The sequence below is a fragment of the Cetorhinus maximus genome, chromosome 9 (assembly GCF_964194155.1).
Source record: "Cetorhinus maximus chromosome 9, sCetMax3.hap1.1, whole genome shotgun sequence".
Lineage (NCBI taxonomy): Eukaryota > Metazoa > Chordata > Chondrichthyes > Lamniformes > Cetorhinidae > Cetorhinus > Cetorhinus maximus.
Window position 1 is genome coordinate 107935027 of NC_135887.1, and position 25910 is coordinate 107960936.

The window sequence follows — 25910 nt, forward strand, 5'->3', positions numbered from 1 at the left end:
GACTTAAAAACAAAAATAAGTGCATGAGGACATTTGGTACAGTAAAATTCTGTAATGCTTTTAATTTGTATTTTTGATAGTCAGTGTGGAGGCTACCTGGCACTTCCAGTTGTGAGTTAAATTCATTTCATTTGTTATTACAATTTTAAATACACACAAAACTAGGAGAAGACACCAAACAGAAGCTAGGATGATAAAAGTTATTTCAAAGCTCTAGCGGGTCCTACTTTAAATAGACCGAATTCCAACGCTACACCCAGGGCTCGTAGCATAATTTTTTGCTCTAGATTTTCAAGCAATAGATCTTTTTGGCAGGGGTTATTCAGAAGAGATTTCAAAATCTAGGTCAAAATTCCCATACTAAAATAGAACACACATAATTGAACAGCACAGCAGGTAACCCAATTGTGTCTCACCTTCAATTTTTTAAAAAAGCATTTCATCCACTTTAACCCATTCATTTATATTTTAGATTTGCTTTACATCCAGAACAGATTACTTTCTGAAAAAATGATGCTGATAGTACGAAAGGCTTCCCTCAATACCCACCTGCTGACCCACGCTCCTGGAATCCTATGTGCTGCAAACAGCGTAAACTGCAGGTGTTCTGTGGTGGTCTGCGCTTCCTTTGTACATTTGGTACTCTGTGGTAGATTCCCAGCTGCACCTGTGTTTCTGCCAAAAGAACTCAGGTACAGTTGTAGCAGATCGTAGACAGCCAATGTAAGAGCATGGATGCTTGCATTCACAGGATTTACTGCAACTGAAGATCCTGCAATCAGAAGTACAATGTTTCCATGGTCATGTGCAAAAAAAATAACATTTTTTGCTATCCTGCATGACTTTGGATATTTACAAAAAACGATCAGATATCCTTTTGTCCCACTGTAATGGATTATTCATAATTTGCTAAAGAGAGAAATAAGTCTCTCCATAGCATGAATTTTAATAACAAAAAAAAAAGCATTAAAGTCCATATGAGCAGAAAGCAGTCAATATGAGCCCTCCAGGATGCAAGCAAGTCAAGTTTTTCTAAGTACAAAATAAAACTGCTTATTCTCCTGAGGTTTATCCATACACACATGAAACATGTTGTAACCTTTGATCTACTGCTGATCTACACAGACAAGGTCACCAACAACTTGCATTTATATAGCACCTTCAATGTAGTGAAACGTACTAAGGTGCTTCAGAAATCGATGAAAGGTAAATGGAGAGTCAAAGAATAAAAGGTCAAGAGGGTTCAGGTGATTGCAAAAAGCTTGATCAGATGTGAACTTTAATGGGGGTTCTCAGAGGAGGAAAGGTAGAGGGATTTAAGGATGGAACCTTGGAGTGTAGGACCTAGGTGGCTAAATATATGGCCATTGATGGTAGTGCAAAGGGAAAGAGATGCACAGGAGGAATTGAGTGTCCTTGGAGGGGGTAGGTTGTAGGACTGGAGGAGGTTGAAGCGATAGGGAAGGGCATGGAGGGATTAAAACATAAAGATAAGAACTTTAAATAATGCAACGCAAAGGTTTGGGAGCTAATACAAGTCAGTAAATACAGGCTGATCGAGGGGTTAGATTTGCTAGGTATTAATATGGACAGAGTTTTAAGGCAAATTGAAGCTCAAGAGGATAGGTCACAGATTAGGACAGCTTTAGAGGCGATAAGGAATGGTAGAAGTTACTGGTAGAAGTGGAGGTAGGCAGTCTTTGTAATGGAGAAAATACAGGGCTGGGAGGTAAACTCAGTTCAGGGTTCCACAGGTGATGAGGTTATGAACAGCTTGGTTCAACTCCTGACAGCCCCATCCTCCAAGCTTGCTTTTTCTTTAAGGATACACACAGACAGTGAGGCTAAGTGTATCATCATTGAGAGATTGATCAGTAAACCAGAAGGATAAAGGGAGCTTTACTGTGTATCTAACTGATGCTCAGCCTGTACCTGGAGCCCTTGATGCATACGACTGATGGCCAAATTGGAAAAAGCTTAATTCCCCAATACAGATACCAGTCATAATACCCCCTCCACAGAGTGAAAAGAAAACAAGTATAACAGTATTAATGATCTGAAAGAGCCTGCTTCTATCCTGACGAGTAAGTTATTTTTTAAAAACATGAGGACCATGGCATCTAGTTTCTTGCAGGTAATATCAATGAGTGCAAGACACTTAGTTGTTGAGCTGTAAACCTGGTAACATATAGCATATAACATATGCCACAATTATTGTTGCAGTTAAAACAGAATCCAAAGTGACTATGGATATCCTGCCACAACACAGCCACACCTACAGTAAAGTCAAGCAGATGCGATCATGTTTATTGCCAAACAAGGTAACTCAAGCACTTAAGATCTTTATTTCCTCCAATGTTTTTGTTCAACAGTGATAAGTAATGTAAAAAAACTATTATAAGCGGTAGCGTGGGGTATTGTCACTAGACTGGAAACCCGGAAGCCCAGGGGTGATGCTCTGGGGGCTCAGGTTAGAATCCCACCACGACAGATGGTGGAATTTGAATCCAATAAAAATCTGGAATTAAAAGTCTGATGACGACCGTGAAACCATTGCCGATTGTCATAAAAACCCATCTGGGTTCACTAATGTCCATTAGGGGAGGAAATCTACTGTCCTTACATGGCCTGGCCTAAAATGCCCTCTGAACAAGGGCAATCAGGGATGGGCAATAAATGCTGGCTGAGCCAGCGACGCCTGCATCCCATGAATGAATAAGTAAATAAAAAATTGGGTGGGATTAAGGTCAAACGTAATTTAATATTTACAACTTTGTCAGAAACCAGATGGAAATCAAACTAATTTGAAAGCTGGACTGCAAGGATATTGTTCACGCTAAATGTGCTCATCAACCATTTACTGGGATAGTTCACCATTCTCCGCCTTCAAATAGGAAATTGGCTCAAAGTTATAGCAAGTCAAAATACAGGAAAACAGACATAAAAATTCTGGAGAGTCGTCATATGGACTCGAAACGTTAACTCTGTCTTTCTCTCCACAGATACTGTCAGACCTGCTGAGCTTTTCCAACAATTTTTGTTTTTGTATCATTATCAATTAAGTCTGACTTGCCATATATAATGAAAGGCTCCAGCAATTATTTGTTATTTAAACTTCAAATATTAGACGGACTGATGGTGCATCAGTAATGGCAAAACTACTTCAGCAACAATTCATATACTTATTGGGACACTTCAGTCTGTTGATTGAAATCAAGTCACTAAACCCTATGTACTGTTTCAAAGCAGCCGAATTCTGTAAATTATGCAGTGAATGCTCAAAAGGGATAATCATTGCATGCAACAGCCTCCCAAACCCAAACCGTGGTTTACAATCAACCCTGCAAAACCTAGATTTGAAAAAGGCCTCTTAGTAGGTACCACATAATTGGCTAAAGAATAAAGGTCAGAGCAAGCCATGTCAAAAGGACAAGAATGGATAGCTAGATGCCTGAAAGACAGAAGGCAAGGGATGGGTAGCTTTTCTGAATGGCAGAAGATGGGAAGTAGGCTCCGCAAGGATCACTGCTGTTCACAATTTATATTAATGATTTGGAATTTAGAAATTGTGTTTTTGATTCTTCAAATTGGAGATAGGCAACACTGAGGAGGACTACAATAAATTGCAAGACAACGTTAAACTTATAAAGCGGGCATATAATTGGCAAATTAATTTCAACATAAATAAGTGAGATATATTACATTTTGGTAAGAAAAATAAGGTTACTTATTACTTGGAAGCATAAATACACAAAATTACTACAAGTTCTGACACAGGTGAATAAAGTCATAATAAAAGTTTATTTCTTTAGGACAGAATTGAAAAATGATGCTAAACTTGTATCAGACGTTGGTTAGATCACACTTGGATTTTTGCAGTCCATATAATAAAAAAAGGATACTGAAGCACGATTACAGTGCAAAAAATATTTACATGAATAGTAACAGAACTGAGTGGTTATACCTTCAGGAAAGAATAACTAGGTTAGAACCCTTTTCTACCACTCAATCAAAGGGGTCTCCAGGTTTCAACAGCAGTGTTGCCAGCAAGGGTAAGCAGCCAATCACATCAAAATTTCCTCAGAGAGCAAAGCAGCAAGTTAAAAGCACTGAATCTCTTCATTTTTAATTTAAATATTTCAGATAGTGAAATAAAGGAGGTTTTGTGGCTCAGTGGCTAGTGTCCCTGCCTCTGAGCTTCTAGCTCCAGGTTCAAGTCCCACTCCATGACTTGATGGACAGCTAGAAACTCCATTTGTCTGGATGGTCTGTGTGGATCAGATTGGTGCCAGCAACATGGGCTTGATTCCCATTCTGGCTGCCTCCTTGCCCTACCCATGGGGGAGTTTGCAGCACTGTAGGAACATTAGGAACCTGTATTTACAAGTAAAAATGCAAATTATGCTCTAAGGAATTGGAATCCCCCACAAGAGCATTAATCTATGATAGTTATAATTGTGGTCAGTATTCACTACCTTTACAAAGTAAACTCCTTGATCTTCAGAAAACTTGAATTGCAGACTTATTTTAGTGGAAATGCTTTAAATTGACAGCATCTGTTTTACAATTAGGCTGGAAGGAAGTTATAGAAACAAAAACAAAACTCGCTCTTCCATACTCACCCCCTTTTTTCAATATTCATTTTAATTTTAATTTTTAAAATTTTTCATCCACTTATTTTTATTTATTTTCATTTTTATTCACTGTTTTATCCCCACCTTTTATCCTGTTTTCAATCTTTTTCCCCACCACCGTCCCCTCACCTCACTCCACAAGGGCTGGCACTTGTTCATGTTGTTCTTTCCAGAGTGCTTACCCTTGTCCTGCTATTATCAATTTCTACTTTCTTACCTTAATGCCACCATCAGCACCTCCTTTAGCTAGTACCACTATTAACACCCCTTTGTCCTTTTGTCCATGGCATCTCTGCCAATCTCCTCTTAGCCTCCAGCTATCAGTGGCCTTTTATCCAGCTTCACCTGCTCCGCCCCCTCCTTAAACAGTATAAATTTCGTTACATGTTTACTTCTCTTTGGCTCGAAGAAGAGTCATAAAGACTCGAAACGTTAACTCTTTTTCTTCCTCTTCACAAATGCTGTTAGACCTGAGATTTTCCAGCATCTTCTGTTTTTGTTTCAGATTTCCAGCATCCGCAGTATTTTGCGTTTATTATAGAAACAAAAATGCTGCTTTTGAAAGACTCTCTTAAGACACCCGAGTTCAGAATATTTGAACAGCCCATCCAGATCAGGATTTAAACGCATTAAAAAAATATATCAAATGCTTGAATTGGCATACTTGAAGGACTGTAGAATGGCCTTACTTTGTGGCTTGCTTTCCACTAATGTTTTCCAGTACTAGAGCAACATGACAGCACCAGTTTTGTTCCTTTGTTTGCTCACATTACACATTTGAATTTTAATCATGCTTTCCATTATGGGGTCAGGATTTGGTAGCTTATTCCAGTACATGCAAATACACAGGACTGCTATAGCCCAAACCTGGCTAGCTAGAATCTGGAAATTAATTCTAATGTTTATGGCCAAGGAAGATAAATTTACAAATTGCTAATGTCTAACTGAATAAGACATCTGCAATCTTATCCTAATGTACTGCATTTTACAATTTATTTTTTAAAGAATGGTGATGTGAAGCTTGATGCTGTAATTTAGCATCAGTTAATACAGCATTAGATTAGAAACTCTGGGCAAATTCTATGAAAGGAGCAAGGTGGCAATAACACATGCACGTTCACAACCTCCCATTTGCACAAGATTAACTTTTACAACTTCAGGTGCAGTCTGTGTTTTGTGCCAAGACCCTTTGACAGCCACAATGGAAAAAACTAATTTTAGATAACCAATTTGGCATCACATTAGTGGAAAAGTACTCAGTTTCTGTAATGCAATTGGTTTTAAAAACCATTAACTAACAGAACAAAACTGCTCTTGAGCACAATAACCAACATGCAACATTTAGCCTTGATTCGCTTTGCAATGCAAGGAAACAGTCAAATAAATCTAGTTTCCAAATAATTGGGGTGCATTACTTAAAGCCATGCATCGCAATTACAACTTGATTACAATTACCCAAACACTTGCCAGTCACTGCCTTTAAAGCATGCCAATACAAGTTTGCATTTAATTTGTAAACAAGTGAAGCTATGTATAAGTTTCACTCAGAAAAGTATGAGGCTGCGCACCTTGGGGTAGAGATTCCACTTTGGGTGCAATCAGCAATCATTTTAAGCATTTCTTTTCCCTCTCAGGTTTTGACAAACCTATTTGCATATCACTGAACACAAAATCTGCCATGAACCTGCAAAATCAGGGGCAGAATTTTTCACTAAGCTGGCGGGTATGTGCCCAATCCGCTTGAATGTGAAATAGCGCATCATGATGTTGAGTGCTCACCGGATGTCATTGCGCACTCGCACGATATTTCACTTGGCAGGCACGTGGTAAACTCGGAAGCGCACCTGACAATTAAGAGAGCAATTAAGCCCATCAACGGTGCAATTAACATAGATTTTCCGTTGCCTGTCCAACATTATGGTTGCGAGCTAGAAAATCGGCCTTTGTATTTTTCAGGAAACCTCATCCACAGGCAGGATGAAGTTTCCATGATAAATTGAAATAAAAATAAATTTCCGTGGATAGCATTTTCATTACCTACATTTTCAGGTGACTGATTATGAAGCCTGGACACATTTTACAGTTTCTGTGACCTTTCCTTTAGGTTGTTCAGGCCTTCAGCTCCGAGGCAGCTCTCTGCCTTCAGGGAGCTTTCTGTGAGTGTTTGCCCGCACCCACACTGACTTCAGCGCTTGCACTCTTCCCTTCCCCACCCTGGCAGCGCCGAGCCTTTCAGCACATGCTTCATGCTGGCTGGCTGTTAACTGGCTAGCCAGTGTGAATTTGCGGTCGGAGGCTGATCGTGGTCGGCGGTCCGTTGCCCAGTCAATCCCGGGCCCACCAATCATGCCCGCCTGCTGACCTAAAAATCGTGGCCCAGATGTTTTGAAATGGTCATTGTTTTAAAATTTGCTTTAAAATATTCCTTGGCATATTTAAGAGTGGGAGCTTGGTGCTGTTTGATTATTAGAGTTAAAAAGGGATTTCACAAAAAACAAAACATTTTAAGGGCTGCTAATTTACCACACACAGGTAACTTAATTTTAAATGACTTAAAAATGATAAAGAAAACACAGAACCATTTGCAGGTTATATTGGAGTAGTCAGTTTCTTCTTAAATTTAAAAAAATTAAAAATCTTTTAAAATGTGCCTGCGTCCTTGCTCCCAAAAAAACCATATTAACCCGTGACAGCCTGCAAACAAGTGCAATTGGCTCCCAATGGTGACTGGAGTGTGGCCTGTTCTCTGGACAGTGCTGGCTTCTGGCACGATGTTTTTTTTTAAAACTAGTGCAAAACTTAATTTGTGTTGAATGTATATTGTGCTTAGAATTCCACGATTTTTGTCATTTATGCCATTTTTGGGTGAATTGCATGTTAAAAAACAACAGCACAATTGAATGGAGGCTCCACTATTAGCCTTGCAAGCCAAATTTCCATCACATTGGCATCAGCACACATTGCTTTTTCCAAACCAAGTATTAGTAACTTGCTCAATTCATAGAATCATATAGCACAGAAGGAGGTCGTTCAGCCCATCGTGTATTAACTATTTGAAAGAGTTATATTTCTCCCACGCCTCTGTTCTTCCTCATAGCTCTGAAATGGGTTTCCTTCACAAGTATATACCCAATTCCCTTTTGAAAGTTATTATTGGATTTGCTTCCTCCACCCTTACATTGCAGATCATAACTCGTGTTAGCACATTCTCTTTATCTCACTGTTGGTTCTTTTGTCCATTATCTTGAATCTGTGTCCTCTAATTACAGACGACATTGTCAGTTATCCCTATCTATTTGATCATAAGCCCTCAATTTTGAATATCTCCTTTAAAATGTCCCCTTAACCTTCTGTCACTAAGGAGAGAAATCCCAGCTTCTCTGTTCTCTCCATATAACTGAAGTGTGTTATCGCTGGTATCAAGGTGCTTCCTGAAGTGTGGTGCCAGAACTGGTCACAATACTCCAGCTGAAGTCAAACCAGTGACTTATAAAAGATTTAGCATATCTTCTTCGTCATTATATTGAAGTGTCACAGTTTTGCATAATGTGAAGAAACGCCTAGAACTAGACAAATACACAGTTTTTGGGAAGGGCAGGACCAAGACAAAAATCAATCATATCCGTCTCAACTCTCAACAACTTGGCAGCTGTGACACTCAAAGCAATTCACAACCTTGTGAAATGTTTACACTCACAACAATCAATTCACAGACAACTGGAAAATTTTGCCTGGCAGATGACATACCATTCTTTGCACCATTAGATGAATCACCACTCTCTTTTGATTTGACCTGTGGATAAAGAACAAACTATAATTGGTTTCAAAATTTAGGATGACATAGATCCTCTTGCTAAGGTGTGAAATGAAATGCAGGAAAAAAGTGTAATACAATTTAAAGGCGTGAGAGTTTTTCCCATTTCAAAACAATCTAATTTAGTCATCTAAAAGTTTAGTTCAACCTGAAAACTACTTTGTTTGATAGTACCAACCATTTCAACTTGCATTTATACAGAACCTACTTTTAGAAATAAATCCCAAAGGATCCCACAATTGAGGAATAGACCCAAAAAGAGTGGCTACGGAAAATGGCTGAAGGGAAGTTTTAAGACAGCATGGGGGTGGGGTGGGGGGAGGAGAAGAGATGCGGAAAGGTTGGCAGTTTCGGGTAGCTGGCCTTAATTGATGAAGGCTCTGCCACTGATGATACAGTGAGGAACTAAGAAGAGGATACACAACCAAACCCAAGGCCTTCAGCTCTTTATGACATTGCTACTATCCTTTCACTCAGGCGGCCATTGGAAAGTTCAATTCTGTAATCCTTAACAGAATGTGAAGATTTACAAAACTGAATTCCCACACAACAGCAAAAACCAGTGAACTGAAATCTGAATATAGAACAGGTGTTTCAAAATGCTTTTCAGATGCTGCATTTCGGAAAGTTAACTCATTTTAAATACCAAAATCATTTTATTTTCCTTCTGCTATCTATTGCTCACGCCTAATGTATTTGGAATGATCTCAGAAATACAGTTTTTCGATAATCCCCATGGGACATGAAAATGGGAGCAATCATTAAATTGGGCACAACGCTCATAACTAATTAATTTGCACTGAGTTGAATCTAATATGGATACATTTCATGGAAATAAATTCTGAAAACCAATGAACCTACAAAGCCAGTGTTCAAAGAGAGGGTACCAGTTTCACAAAGCTTGAACAGCTAAAAATAAAATGTAATCCCAGGACTTCAAGTTTATTCACGATCACTTTTCATTTGGAATTAAGCGTAGCACTTGCCAGCAGCATTGTGTTTGGTTTCGACAAAAAAGACAATCATTGGCCGACAGTTCTCAATGAAAAGATCAAGAGAAGGTAAGAATCCAGAGGGAGGGGTCCAGGTGGAGGGAGAATATTGGAGGTGGGTAAAAGGATCCGTTGAACGGGGAGAGGACTCCTGCCCAAAGAAGTGAGCACGGAGACGAAGACGGCCGATGCTGAACGTTCAGTGCTCAGCAAAGGACTTAGTTTCATAACCTTACCCTTACTCAATGAATTTTGGGCTCGGCACGATGCTGAACTCTTCTTCCGCCCCACCCCCACTAGAGCTGTACCTTGAGTGTCCTGCCAACCATTCTTAATTAGCACATTTTCTTAGATAATATCACCACCTTCAACACCTCTTTGTTCCTTTTGTCTGTGACATCTTTTGATTATCTGCTCCTATCACTGCTTGCTTGTCCCTACAACCACCCCCCCCACCCCAACCTTAAACCAGCTTATATTTCACCCCTCTCCTAACAATACTTAGTTCTGCTGAAGGGTCATGAGGACTCGAAACGTCAACTCTTTTCTTCTCCACCGATGCTGCCAGACCTGCTAAGTTTTTCCAGGTAATTCTGTTTTTGTTTTGGATTTCCAGCATCCACAGTAGTTTTTTGTTTTTATCACCCCTTGATGTTCAATGGCATTACCATCACTGAATCGCCCTCTAACAACATCCTGGGGGTTATCATTGACCAGAAACTGAACTGGACTAGCCATATAAATACTGTGGTTACAAGAGCAGTTCAGAAGCTAGGAATCGTGCGACAAGTAACTCACCTACTGACTCCCCAAAGCCGGTCCGCCATCTACTAGGTGCAAGTCAGGAGTGGGATGGGATACTCCCCACTTGCCTGGATGAGTGCAGCTCCCAAAACACTCAAGAAGCTTGACACCATCCAGGAAAAAGCAGCCTGCTTGATCCGCATCACATCCACAAACATTCACACCCTCCGCCACCGACTCACAGTAGCAACAGTGCATACCATCTACAAGATGTGCTGCAGGAATTCACCAAGGCACCTTCGACAGCACCGTCCAAACCCACAACCACTACCATCCAGAAGGACAGGGGCAGCAGATAGATGAGAACACCACCATCTGTAAGTTCCCCTCCAAGTCACTCACCATCCTGACTTGGAACTATATCACTGTTCCTTCACTGTCACGGGGTCAAAATCTTGGAACTCCCTTCCTAACAGCACTGTAGGTATACCTACACCACATGGACTGCAGCAGTTCAAGGGGGCAGCTCACCACCACCTTCTCAAGAACAACTACAGATGGGGAATAAATGCTGGCCCAGCCAGCGAAGCCCACATCCTGTGAATGAACAAAACAAAAAACAGCAAGATTGAACAAGGGTGATGTGATTAAACAAAAACAAAAAGTCATACAGAAAGAGTGAGAGTCGGAAAACAGTGATGGAGATCATCACAGAGCAGAACGAGGACTTGGATGAATTTGAGGCATTGGGGGCTGCAAGCCAAAATATGTTAGCAAGGATCGAGATCGTGAGGGTTGTAGGATTTGGTATGTGATAGGGTATGGGCAGCAGAGTTTAGGATGAACTGAAGGATGCAGGATGCCAGGTAAGAAAGCACTGTATTAGAAATGAGCAAGGAATGGATGCAAATGGGCAGAGGTTGAGTGATGTGAAGGTAAAAGTAGGATGTCGTTGTGCTGGTGGATATATGGGGGTTAGAAATGCAGCTTGGGATCACAGAGGAAGCAGATTGCAAAATGTCGAATCTTTCTTACAGAAAACATACCTAATAGTTTTTTAACTCATTTATACCATGTGTTTCAATGGTCCTCTCTGGTAATTTATTCACCAACTTTATTTTTTGGTAGTTATTTAGTTTGACTTAATTTCTTGTTCATAATTTTAAAAAATTCATCACATGGTATTTGAAGCCTTTAGTACTGAGACCAAACAAACAAAGTTCTTCAGAACTTCCAAAGAAGAGTCATATTGGACTCAGTTTTAACTATGTTTCTCTCTCCATAGAGGCTGCCAGACCTTCAGATTTTCAGCGTTCACAGCATCTTGCTTTTATTATAGTACAGAGAACAATTTGTTGGAATACAAAAATACTACCATGCTTTAAAATGCAGATATTCTTCAAACTACTGGTCTTTTTATGAAGGAACACCCCTTTAGCTAGTTAAGCTAAAAATAAATGACCAGCTTCAGGGGATAATGTGATTAACTATGCTAAGGGTAAGTGGATTCACAACTTCCTCTTCTGGGATTTATATTGAAACATGATTGGCTTCCTTTTAACATAAATCTTTCCCTTCTCAAATTAGAACCCAAAGTGATCTCCTATGATGAGTAATAAATTAGGCTGGAAGACTAATAGATGTCATCCATCATGTTCTAAGATATTTTCCATATATATGGATTTTTTGCCACATTATTTGCATTTTACATGGACTGAACTGTGAAATGTTTGTACTAATTATATTGATGGGGCTTTATCTTCAATAAAGTTGCCAAAAAATCTCAATTGTGCTCAAATTGCAAATCCAATCAGCAGCGCAATCCCATCTGCTACAAAAATACTACAATCCTCAGCTATCAGGTGGTTACAGTCCAGCAACACAATTATTTTGTGTGCCATGGTACTTGAATTTTAAGGTCTTAGTTGCTGATTGTTCAACATTGATACTGTAGTGGAACGGCTCCACATGAATGGATGGAGATTGATTTCAATGGGCAAGAACCATTGTATTGTGTGACTATCAGAATAGGAATTACCAACTGAAAATTCTTTTTGATGGCCAGAAAGGGGAGGTTAAGGTTAAAAATATCCACCCTGAGTGACATAGCAGCCACTTCTTTGAAGAAAAGTAGGTTTAGTTGAAGTTGTACTCAGTAAACGTTCAACGACCAAACAAGTGATAACGGTGCCCATTTTGAATCAGTTTAGACTGTGCCAAAATCAACGATAGTGCTTTTTGAAAAAAAACAGCAGACTAATATGATCACATGACTATAGAGAAACATTTGCCACTGTACCTGATTTGACAAAGAATTATGCTAATGTGATAAACCAGTTATGCTAGGGACCACCCAAGTATCTTTGTCCTTCAGATCATTACTTGCCCACCCCCTTTCATGTGTGAGCTACACTGTTCAAACGCTGCACTCAGCTGAACTCTGTACACCCTGCAGAAGAGAGTCTCTACTTTATTCTTGGGAAAGAAATAGAAAACAAATTTAATCAATCAAGAAAGATCAACAGGAATTATCACTTTACACATTTTAACTACTAGGAAAATATCTAGTCTGCTATTGGCAAACTTATCATGGGAGAAGAGATATTTGATTTTCAGCAAATGGATCAGAAATTCATGCAAAAGTCAATCAGCTTACCTCAACAGTTTTACTTTTTGGTAGATTAACAGTGCGTTTTAGTTTCTTTACAGCATCAGTGATAGCCTTTGTCTCTGCACCATCCAGTGCACTGCAAATATCCTTTACAGATTGGATAATCTGTTCCACCATTTTGTACTGTTTCCCCTGGTTAAAATCAAGCAGGAACATTGTGGTATTAGCTTCAACAACTATGCACATGGTACAAATACAAGTGATAACATTAATTGAACACAATATTAGGAGCTCCATCCTCACCTTTTTATTCTAATATAATACAAAAGGTGCAACTAAGATGCTCATCTTTCAATATAAGAATGGCACACAAAATCATATGCATGAAGTATTCGTTCTGCATGAGTGTTAATATGGGATAAGCCTTGCCACTAAACTTGGCTGATGCTTTTCTTTAAAAAAAACATTTAAACACTTTAACAATATCCAGGGGGAAAAAGGGAGATTTGATTTTATATAGCACTTTTCACAATCACTGGATGTCTCAAAGCACTGTTTAGCCAATGAAATACTTCGAAGTGTAGTCACTGTTGTAATGTAGGAAACACAGCAACCAATTTGTGATTAGTAAACTCCCACAAACAACAAAGTGATAATTACCAGATAATCCATTTTCTTTTTGTGATGTTGCATGAGGGCCAGGACAATGGGGATAACTCCTGCTCTTCTTCAAAAAAGTGCCATAGGATCATTTACATCCGTCCAAGCAGGCAGAAGGGGCCTCAGTTTAATGTCTCATCTGAAAGTCTGCGCCTGACAGTACAATTCTTCCTCAGTACTGCACTGGAGTGTCAGCCTCAATATTCGTGTTCAAGCCCTAGAGTGGGACTTGAACCTTGTGATTCAGAGGCGAGTGTGCTACCAACTGAGGCAAAGCTGACACACCTTTGCTTCCAAAAACACAATCTCACTTTTGCATCACTATAGCCGATATGGACAGCCGTGACTGGAAATAAACTCTTGCCAGTTTTCCTCATCTTGGAAGCCCCAGCAACTTGACATGTGAGGAAGAAATTGGCAATCTCTCACATCATTTGGATACGCACTCAAGTACAACAATGCTGAATACTTCATTGCTAGTTTGAAGTTCACTACTGAAGGTCACCTATGTTCAGATTCCTACTGGGAAACCTCCACATCATCATATGCTGGTCAGCTAACAAGCTGATGTGTGCATAACTGGCAAGGCCAACATTTGCCCATTCCTAATTGCCCTTGTGAAGGTGGTGTTGTACCGCCATAGCTCATATATTGCAGGTACACCCACTGTGGTAGGGAGGGAGATACAGGATTTTGATCCAGCAATGGTGAAGGAGCAACGATATGTTGTGTGGCTTGGAGTGGAACTTACACATGCTTGTCTTCTTGTGCATCTGCTACCCTTGCCATTCTAGGTGGTACGGGTCGTGCGTTTAGCAGTGCAATTGTGGGAAGGAGTGAATGTTTAGGGTGGGAGATGTGCCGATCAAGCGTGCTGCTGTGTTCTGGGTGGTTCCAAGTTTCTTCAGTGTTGTTGGAACTGCACTCATCCAGGCAAGTTAAGAGTATTCCACACTCCCAACTTGTGCCTTGTAGATGGAGGACATGCTTTGGGGAGTCAGGTGGCAAATTACTTGCCGCAGAATTCACACTCTCTGATCTGCTCTTGTAGCCACAGTATTTATATCGCTGATCCAGTTCAGTTTCTGGTCAATAGTAATCCCCAGGATGTTGATGTTGGGGTAGTTCAGCAATGGTAATGCCATTAAACATTAAGAGAAAATGGGTAACTTCTCTCTAGTTGGAGATGGTCATTAGCTAGCACTTGTGTGGCATGAATGTTACTTGCCACTTATCAGCCCAAGCCCGAATATTGTCCAGGTGTTGCTTCATGCAGACATGGATCACAGTAACTGAGGAGTTGACAATTTCATTTATCATTGTGCAATCAATAGTGAACATCCCCACTTCAGACCTTATGCTGGAGGGTGAAGCAGCTGAAGGGCCTAGGGCCTTTCTTGGAGGAACTCCTGCAGCAATACCGTGCTGGATGTCTTTGTCTTAAATCAACTTCCTGGATCCAGATGCCTTGGAAAATAGCCCAATCCAAGAAAATTACATACTCAAGCTAATTTGAGAGAATTTCTTCAGATATGGATCTCAAATGGAGGTTACAAATGGTCAAGATCTGAGCATCCTTGACACAAGAAATTCCTCTCCCATTCTGGAATGGCTGTCAATTACAACAGGCCTCAAGACTGCTTTGTTACACCATCATGAAGACGACTGAAAATCCATGGCCACTCCCATTGTTTTCCAATCCAATTATCTAAACTTAACCCCTTCCCATCCCTCTTCCAGTCATGGATGTCTCATGTATAACCAATCTGAAGAGCACACTCTGTTCTGAGTATTTAACCACAGTCCTACTTTCTGACATACATATCACACAGTTTCCTAGTTTCTCAACTAAGTTTAGACATGTGTAGGTCTGAACTTCATTTGGTCATCTACCTGTACCATCTCATATTCTAATTTTTTAAATGCCAGAGAAAATCATGCTTCATATCAAATTAATACTTACTTCTCTATGAAGGCATGCCTTTGTACGATTATGATAAACTTCCAGAAGCTCAGCAAGACGTTGCCTAGGCAAAAAAGTACATATTTATAAGTGGCCAAGTCGAGAAAACAGTGAATGATAGTTTAGATACTGAATGAATATTTTACCTTGTAATAATTTCTTTGAAGGGCTTTTCCACCTGGCAGAGGTGTTTCTCGAGATCGGTAGGTGTCTCATCATCGTCTGCCTGTTCATTTATAGATTTGTGAGATTACCAATTTTCATCAAGGCTGATAATTACTGGCTACACCCCATCCTCAAGAATGACGAGGCAATATTTACTGAGTATTTTCATTATAAAGTCTATAACAAAATTTGCATTACATTCTGCAACTGAGTATCTTATGCTTAAGTTCCAATACTATTGCTGTCTACTTCAATAAACAAAGCAATAAAACATGTACCTTTACTCTGGGATCTACTTGCCAATTTGGATACTATTTTTGTCGAGATAAAATGGGCATGAAATAAGGATGCAATAAACGCCAAAATCAAAGGTAAAAATTGGAGCGAATGAGATCAATTTACATGACCCAGGACTGCCAAAACAAATTTGAGGCAAATTATGGGAAAGTGGACAAAGCATTCAGCAGCATCCAAAGGGGTGGGGGGGGGATCAGAACCATGTACTGTAAGTGCCAAATGTTACATCAAACCTATGAAGCTAAAAATATAGTGCTGTATACTGCAACTTAAGACTTCTCATTCAAAAAAAAAATCCTAAAAAGTGGCATTTGCAAGTGGACTTGAAAGTCCCTTGTTACTGTGGAATTCACAGAAGTTAATTGGTGCTCTGACAGCAAGATGTTAAACAAAAACTGGGAGATCAAGACTGTTTTGTTCAAATTAAAGACATTGTAGAAAACATGTAATAGAAAATAGCATTGGATTAATTTCAAACACTTCAATAAAGCAAACCTTTGCACTGTTTCAAAAAGATAAATCCTTAGAGAAAGGCTTATAATTTTTGAAACGTTTGCCCCCACCTTTTTGGGGCGGTGTGTGTTTAAGCGAAATGCAGATAATAAACAACTGTTTGACACTTTGGAAACACATGGTCAACATCAAAAGTTATGGAGGTTGGATTCAGAGTGCCCATAGGCATAGTGAAGCTAATTCTATTCTGTCCCAAGGAAATTCCTCAGTCCCAAATTCAGAACAGACTCACTGCCACAATAGCAGCATTTGCATTTCCCTAGCAGCCACTGTTACAAACCAAATATATTGACTTTTTGGTGCTGAAATCCACTGATCAATAAAAACTAGATTGAGACGGTCAATTCATTGCATTCAAGCATTTTTGTACCAGGTCAGATTACAACACTATAAATAGAAAAAGTTTAAGCTAGTTTGAGTTAGGAGTCTGTGCTACTTCCAAACCATAATGCATGGCCCAAAAAAACGCATAATTGAACTGATAAATTGTGCTCACCGTGCGGGCTAGGGCTCTGGAAATTGTACTGTGGTTTAATAACTGTAGCTTGATCTCAGTGTCACATTTCCGACAATTCTGAATATATTCGTGGCTTCCTAAGCAGTGGTTGCTGTAACATATATATGAGGAAACATCAGACATTTAAAATTACATTTCATGTTTTGTGAAGTGTCCAGAACTATACTCTTAGGAACAACTACACATGCAACTCCAAAAGTAATAACTTGCATTTATATAGCAGGTTTAATATGACAAATATATCTCAAGGTGCTTCACAGGGGTGTCATTTCATTTTATGGTGCCAAGTCACATAAGGAAATATTAGGGAAGATGATCCTGCAGCTTGAGAATACGCAGGGGACAGAGGGAATGGGTGACTACCAGGCAGTCAAGAAAAAAATATGCAGGAGCACCCCCTCAGGTCTCCAACCAGTACTGGATTCTGAATACTGATGAAAGAAGTGATGGTTCATCTGGGAAGTGCAGCCAGAGTCAGGAAAGATGAACAGTCAGGGTCCTGGTCTAAATTTAGGGAGCAATGCAGGAAATTTGCAAGCAGGAACATAAAATTAGTCATTTCCCGATTGCTCCCATTACAATGCCCAAGTGAGTATGAAATAGGAGGGTAGAGCAAATGAACGTGTGGCTGGAGTGATGGTGGAGGGAGGGCTTTAGATTCTTGGGACATTGGGATTGGTTCTGGGGTGGGGGGAGTGGGAAATGGGAACTGTACAGGGAGGATATGTTGCACTTAAAACAGAGCCAGGATCAGTTTCTTTGTGGGATGATTTGCTAGTGCTACTGGGGAGGATTTAAACTAACTTGGCAGGGATGAGAACCAGGGGGCTACCTAGGTGCAAAAAACACTGGGGGACAAAAATAACACTATAGAGTAGGAAATATTAGGTGGGTTCAGCATATGAGGGAAAAAATAAAGTCTACATTATCATTACTGTGCATGTGAGAGTGTATGGAGCATGGTAAATAAGATTGATGAGTTCCAGATGCAAATAGCCATATGAAAATATGATGTTGTGGCGATAACAGAGACCTAGCTCAAAGAAAAGACAGGACTGGGTATCAAATATTCCTGGATGCAAGGGGCAAAATTTTGCCCTTGTTGTGCAGGATTGGCGGGAGGGGTCGGGAAGCAATCGGCACTGCACCGCAATTTCACGCTGTGGGCTAATTAAGGCCTGCCTAGCGTGATATGCGAGCAGCAGCGCTGAGCACTGCCTGTTCGATTTGGAGGGAGGAGAGGGGGGGGGGTGTGGGAGACACGAGCAAGCCGAGCGTGAACTTTGAACTTCGCGCACATGTGCGAGTGAGCACTGCATCATCTCCTTGAGGCATAGAGCTGCCTCAGGAAGAAGAGATATCTTTTTTTAAAAAAAAAATTTAATTTTTTTTGTAATAAAACATGCCCCTCTTGTGACTTTGTCATATGAGCAGGGACATGTTTTTAATGAAAAAAATAAATTTTTTATTTTATTTGCTGTTGGAAGCCTCATCCCACTCGTGGATGTGGTTTCCAAAAGAAATGCAAAGGCCGTTTGGCCTTTTCCCCTGCCCGCCAACTGTTAGGTTGGATGGGCAGCGAAAAATTTATGTTAATTGCTAACTTAATGGCCTTAATTGTCAGTGGGCGTGCTGCCTGCTCTGGCATGTGCCTGCCGACCCAACTACCGCGCGACTGTGCATTGACGCCAGCATGCTCAGCTGACATCAATGCTCGTCATTTCACGCTCAAGCGGGTCGGCCGCGCTCCCGTCCGCCGAGTGAAAATTTCTGCCATAGGTGTTCTAGAAAGATAGAAAAGGAAGGGTGGCAGTATTAATTGAGGAGAACATTACAATACTGGAGAGAGAGAGGGGATGCCCCAGTGGGGTCAAAGGCAGAATCTTTTTGGCTAAGGAACTAGAAAAGTACAATTACATTGCTTGATGGAGTCTACAGGCTGCCAACTGGTGGGAAAGATGTAGAGGAACAAATTTGAAAGGAAATTATAGAGCAGTACAAGAGTTAGAGTTGTTATAATGTGGGTTTCAATTACCCAAATATAGACTGGGACAGTAATAATGTAAGGGTAGAGAGGGGCAAGAGTACCTCGTGTGTGTTCAGGAGAATTTTCTACAGCAGTATGTTTCCAGTGCCAATGAGGAAGGAGGCATTGCTGGACCTGGTTCTTGGGAATGAGGTGGACCAAGTGAATCAGGTGTCAGTAGGGGAACATTTAAAAATGACAGTGATCATTGTACCATAAGGTTTAGGTTGCCTATGATAAAGGACAAGGAGAATCCAAACTAATAGTAGTTAACTGGAGCAAAACCAACTTCAATGGGGTAAGGATGGATCTTAAATTGGAATCAAAGGTTAGCAGGCAAAACTGTAACTAAACGATGGGCTGTCTTTGGTTCAAGTGCAGTCAAGGCATATTCCCTCAAAGCGTAAAAGGTAGAACAAACAAACCCAGAGCTCCTTGGATGACGAAAAAGGCAAGGAAGAAATAAAAAAGTGTTTATGGCACATGTCAGTTGGCTAATACAATTGAGAATCAGGCCGAATATACAAAATTCAGAAAGGAACTGAAAAAAGTATGAGAAGCAACGAGAGAATACAAGAAGAGACTGGCAGCTCATGTAAAAGGATATCCAAAAGTCTTTTGTAGGCATAAATAGGAAAAGGATGGCAAGGGAAGTAGTGTGGCCAATTAGGGACCAAAAAGGGCATTTACGCACGGGCGCAGGAGGCATGGCTGAAGTATTAAATAAATACTTTGCATCTGTCTTTACCAAGGCAAAAGATGCTGCCCAGGTCATAGTGAAAGAGGAGGTAGTTCAGGCACTGTAAGGGTTTAAAACTGATTAGGAGGCATTGGATAGGCTGTTTGTACTTAAAGTTGATGGGGCACCAGGACCAGATGAAAGGCATCCAAGGGTACTGAAGAAAGCGAGATGGAAAGTGCAGAGGCACTGGCCATAATTTTTCTTAGACTCAGGAATAGAAACTGCAAATGTTACACCCTTGTTAAAAAAAGGGTGTAAAGATAAGCCCAGCAACTACAGGCCAGTCAGTTTAACCTTGGTGGAATATGGGGCAGAAGTTTGCCCTTGGTGGGCGGGCGGACCCCACTGGCTCGGCGGCAGGCGGACAGCCGACCCCCGCTGCTGAAACGGGGCCTGCTGCCATTTTGAGTGGGCGGGCCAATCAATTAAGGCCCGCCCAGAGGCCTTCCTGACAGGAAGCGCTATGTGTTTCCTGTGCAGGGGGGCGTGGGGGGGAGGGAATCCCCAGCTGTCAAAGTGTGCTCTTTTGCGCATGCATGCGAAAGAGCGCATTGGTCCCTGAGACTAAGTGCTGTCTCAGGGAGATTAATGACAGATTAAAAAACAGAAAAATAAAAATATTATTAACATATCCCCCTCATGTGACAATGTCACATGAGATGGGCCATGTTAATAAAAATGACAAACTTTATTAAAACTTTTTAAAAAACGGACATGAAACCTCACCCCTGCAGTGGATGAGGTTTCATGTATTATCAGGAGCCCGCTGGGGCTCCAGGCCTGCCCGCCAGCCTTAAGGTTGGATGAGCAGGGTCTTTAATGATCTTAATTAGCCTGTCAATAGCCTTAATTGGCCATTGACAGGTCAGCGGGCGGACAGCTGATTTCGCTGTCCGCCCGCCTTCCTAAAAATTTAAAGGGACCGGGATGACGTTGGGGGTTCATCCCGCGTCATTTTCGTGTCGGCGAGCGGGCCCCACCCCCAAATCGCCGAGGGGAAAATTCTGGCCATGGAGTGTGGTAGAGGCAAGGTCAATTGAGCCTTCAAAAGGGGATTGGATCATTATCTGAAAAAGAAGAATTTGCAGGGCTACAGGGAAAAGGCAGGGGAATGGCTCCTTCAGTGGGCCAGCACAGAAACAATGGGCTGAATGGTCCTATTCTGTTTTGTAACCTTTCTATTATTCTATTCTATGAAAAATTTGGTTAAGGAGGTAGACTTTAAGAACTGTCTTAAAGAAGTAAAGAAACAGAGGGGTGTAGGAGGAACTTCCAGGAACTTGGAAGGCGGCGTTGAAAGTACAGCCTCGAATTGGGGATGTGCTGGAGACTGAATCAGATGAACGCAGACATCTGATGGTTTTGGAGCTGGAAGTGATTAGAGATAGGCAGTGTAGGATTTAAAAACAAGGATGGGGAGTTTAAAATGGAAGTATTTCTTAACCATGAAGTCAGCGAAAACAGGGGTGACAGGTGAAAGGAATTTGATGCGAGTTAGGACAAGGGCAGAGGCTTGGAGAATCTCAAGTTTGTGGAGGGTAAAACATGGAAGGCTGGCCAGGAGTCTGTTGGAATAGTCAAACCTGGAGGTAACAAAGGCATGGATGAGTGCTTTAAGCAGCAGATGAGCTGAGGCAGGGGCCAAGTTGGGCATCGTTAGGGAGTTAGAAATGGGTGGTCTTGGTGATGTTGCGGATGTGTGGTTGAAAGCTTAATGCAGGGTCAAAAATGACACCAAGGCTGCAAAGAGTGTGAAGAGTCCTGTTCAGCCTCAGGCATTTGCCAGGGACAGGAATGAAATTGGTGGCAAGGGAGTGGAATCTGTAGCATGGGTCAAAGGCAATGGCTTGTCTTCCCAATATTTAGTTGGAGGAAATTTCTGCTCATCCACTACTGAATGCCGGATAACCAGTCTGAGTCAAGTGATCTGATGTGGGTGAAATAGAGCTGGATGTCAAAAAAATGTTGCGTTTTCAGACAATATCACCAAGGGGCAGCACATAGATGAGAAATAGGAAGGGGCCAAGGAATTGTCCTCGGGTAACACCAGAGTTAATGCTGCGGGCACAGAAAGGGAAGACATTACATGTGATTCTATGGCCACAACAAGAGCGACAAGAATGAAACCAGGTAAATGCAATCCCACACACGGAAGTGGAGAGGCATTGGCAGAAGATGGTGTTAGCCACAATGTCAAAGCCTGGGGGTGGGGGAAGAAAAAGAGGGATAGTTTACTTTTGTCACTGTCACAGTGGATGTCATTTGTGACTTTGAGAAGCATGGCACAGTAATGTGGCAGGAACAGAAACCTGATTGCAGGAATTCAAACACTGGGTTCTGGGAAAAATGGACATGAGTTTAGGGCGGACAACACTGACATTAAAATGCATGCAGCACCCACGCTGTCTACAAATTGGCCTCAGGAAACCTTGGTTGATTCAGAGTTCAGCAGTTAAACTGAGATAAGGAGAGTTTCAGGCCAGAGCACTGTAAATTTTCACTATATAAATAATAAATCAAATACTGGAGTTTAATTTGTTTCACACAATTTTCCATTTTAGAATTTGCTACAGTCCATTGCCTTTAACATCACTGCAAGTTGTATATCATAGCCTTGGCTTTCTTCATAGAATTTTCCAAAAGGAAAGGGCCATAAGTAGGTCATGAGCACACAACAAAATCCTAGGGTTTTCTTTGAAGAATCATTTTTATGATTAAGAGTTAATTTCATGTATCTCAGTAGTTCTAATAGACACTTCATTTTCTCATTAGCTTAGCTTAATTTTCCTACAATCATTCAAGCATTAGAAGATTTTAATGCAATTCAGCTGGATGGAAGAAACTTAAAGAAGAATCTAGAAAAAGGCAATCCTTTACTTGTGCATAAATTTTCAAGCCAACAACTTAAATGGAGGAAAATTTAATTTTATTGTCACATTTGGAATGTGGCCCCTAATCAAGACGAATGTTACTTAGTTTCTCAGGCTTGCACAACATATTTCAGCACTCAATCCTAAATCTAACCACCCAGTCCCCTGCTGCTTTCAGAAATTAAAGCGGAAGAGGCCAAAAGCTGAGGTCAGTTGCTGAAATTAATTAACACACCCATGTCAGATATTGAAAATTGACAGCACACAATCAGATGGTCAGTTACCACAAAGATTTTTTTAAAATAGCTAATGAAAAATGAGTATGGATATTAAAAACATTAGAAAGCCCTACCCTTCAGTGCACCTTAAGTAAAACTAACAGAAAAAGTGCAATATAGGCCCAAAGGAAATCAAGTGATTGCGGGGGAAAGAAACACAAAGTTGGGGGGGGAAAAAAACTTTACTGTTGCTTGGCGACAGTGGTCAGGTGACACAGAAAAAGAAAAAAAATCAGTGTGCGCCAGTGAGAGAAGACAGGAACGTTAAGCTCTCTGATAAGAAAGACAACAAGGCTATTGGGGATAGTGGCTGACTGAATAGTCAGTTATAGAATTCAGTAAAGTGATCAATTTAGCAGAGGTGCTACTGGAAGACTGACATTAGGGAACTCATTTGTTTGTTCTGCAATTGAAGAAACAGTGAATTTGGAGTGTTCTTTGGGTATCCTGGGAAGAGATACAAGTTGGGTGAAAAACATCGAGAATGCTCAGGAATTCACCAGAAGAAAACCGTTTGCAACTGTACCAGTTCCATGCGAGAAGCCTTTGTGGTAACCTGGTGGTAACTCCTTGCTGGTTTCGGTGTCTGTAAACATATTGCTGGGGTAAAGGAATAGCATGAATTTGAAACATCTTCATGTGTTTGTATCAAGATCTCTCCAACCTTTTTGTCTGGTGTAATATAGTTCACTTTTCCTTGTTTTATAAATATTTTATTATTTGTTTTAAAAGTTCATCAGCAGACTCCTGTAAATTTGTTCAGTACCTTTCCTCTATGGCATCTATCAAGCCAGGTTTCGCTCTGGGATCTGACTTGTCCAATATTATCAGCTGGGAGCGTAACAAGTGTGCAGAGTCAAGGTGTTGCACACATTCAAAAACTCATACAAGAAATTTAACCAAGTCAAATAAGCAACTCAGACAAATGTGTTTTACTGATAAAATTATTCCAAATGAAAGTACCAATTTTCAAAGAGAAAATTCACACATCAAATGATAATATGGAGAAGCATGAGTAAGTGTTTTTGAGCCTCTTACTTCTGCAAGACTTCCTCCTGTCCACAGACTTTCAGTATGTAGCTGCCAATGTCAACTTTATTTAGGTCATCATGAGCCCAGCACAGTGCCTGCATTATAATAAGCTCTACGTGGGAGCTCACTGTAAAAAAAAAACAAGAATTTCAAGATTAATATAATACAATAAAAAGGGCATAAGAATCATTTGAACCTATTTCACATCAGTAATTTTATACTGGACAGAATGAATAACTCAAAAAAGTAATAATAAATTCAGTCTTTATCTCCCGGTTTGCAGTGCTATCTCCATGGTGATTTTAAACTGAAGTCACAATATTTTAAGAAAACAATAGTTACTAGTACTTTTCCTTTTCAAGGGCAACATGAATGACCAGTAAAACAATCAACTGGTATCGCCCGTATCAAACATGTAACCTCATCCAAAAAATCTATAGTTACTGAAACATTCTAAGACATTCAGCTGTTAAGAGCCTTCTTAAAGAATCTACAAAAATGAAGACCAATGAAGACTTCCATAAAGTTGCACAGCTCCTGGAGGGAAGAAAATTGCATGTCCAACCTGGCCAGGGTACATAGACTACATTCAACTGAAATGGTGATTCAATTTACAGCATTTGACCACCTCCATCAAATATTTAATCCTTAGTCAACAAATGAGTTTAAAGTAAACAGATAAGCCAACATTTATATCACATCTTCAGAAGTGAAACCAGTCACCAAGTAATTTTGAGAGAAAAATTAGAGGAGACGACTCAATACACAGCCAGAGAGATGCGATTCAAAGAGACTTTTGAAGGGAAGTGAGGGAGCAAGGCAGGGGGCACTTCGAAAAGGTGCTTCAAGCTACAAGGTCAAGCTAGCTGAAGGTTCTGGAGATTAAAGTGGACTTCACATTGCATTCTTATATAAATTAAAACAAGTCCAATATCTGATGATCACAGTACGCAACCAGGGAAAAGACTAGGATCAATGGTTAGGAGCAGGACTTTTGATGGATGCCAAACAAGATGTTTTCAGTCTTGCCAATGTTTCAAAGAAAGTTCATGCACAGCTTGCTGTCAGGTAAACAGTCAGATAGCAAAGCAGCACCTGTTGTCCAAGGTGACAGAGGAGAAGTGGGATAAAGATGATGAATTTGTATACTATGGCAGCTAACCCAATACCTGTGAATATCAAGAGTTGGTTTGAAAATTAAAGAAAAGGATGCCAATGCAGGGATTCTTGGAGGGAGAAGGAAATAGTTGCACAGGAAGTGTACTAGCTGCATTATGATAGGCAAGAATATAACAAAGGCTGAGCTACCAGAATGGACCAAGAAAGAGAACAAAAAAAAGTGGTTAAAACTATCAACTGCACTGAAAGCTGGAGACCAAGATGGGAAAGCCCACCATTACAGTCTAAAGAATCAACACATTGGCAAAATCCAATGCAAGCTGTTGCAGTAATACAAACAAGGAATGGCTGCCTTTTCAAAGTGATTACACTTCCAAAATCATGAAAATCGGTTGTAAAATGCACAAAGTCTTGAAAAGCATTAAATAACTACAAGTTCTTCCTTTCTTCTATTCATATGGAGACTGTGACCAGCTCACATATTCGATGCCATAAATGCCTTTGAAAAAATTACAGGGTAGCTCTGAAAAAAATCTATCCTATTTTGGATGTTGAGAGTTACTGAGGCCTGCACTCTTTTGTCCAAACTTTGGTCTCACTTTTCTATAGTTGGCTCGTGGCATCATAAGTGAGGTATGCATACTGTTGAAATTGGCAGGCTGTATATCCTGGACTCCAAACACATGCTAGTGACATGACAACTCATTGTTATCATATGAACACAAGCAAATAATTGTTGACCAGGTAATTTGTTAAATTATACATCTAGTTTGGGGGGCAATAATTATTTCAATTTTTAAAAAAAAAGACAAAGCTGTTGTACGCTCTTTGATACTTCAACTAGATCATTTCAATAAAATAATCCATGATGCCCAAGATCTTGGGTTTCAAATCCCTAGAAACAACAGATTTGCTTGAAAAACAGAAAAAAAA

General features: G+C 40.4%; 1 protein-coding gene across 2 annotated transcripts in view; it reads right to left on the reverse strand.

The window, feature by feature from the left end:
* Positions 1–25910, reverse strand: part of pik3c2a (phosphatidylinositol-4-phosphate 3-kinase, catalytic subunit type 2 alpha) — a 124279-nt gene that overhangs the window by 46586 nt on the left and 51783 nt on the right. For both annotated transcript variants that reach the window (XM_078549295.1, XM_078549296.1), the window contains exons 5-11: positions 23865–23985; positions 16890–17001; positions 15565–15644; positions 15419–15482; positions 12841–12987; positions 8382–8427; positions 550–772 (exon numbers count right to left, since the gene is read on the reverse strand). In XM_078549295.1, the coding sequence (XP_078405421.1) occupies positions 550–772; positions 8382–8427; positions 12841–12987; positions 15419–15482; positions 15565–15644; positions 16890–17001; positions 23865–23985 (793 nt within the window). The remainder of the gene's footprint in view (positions 1–549; positions 773–8381; positions 8428–12840; positions 12988–15418; positions 15483–15564; positions 15645–16889; positions 17002–23864; positions 23986–25910) is intronic.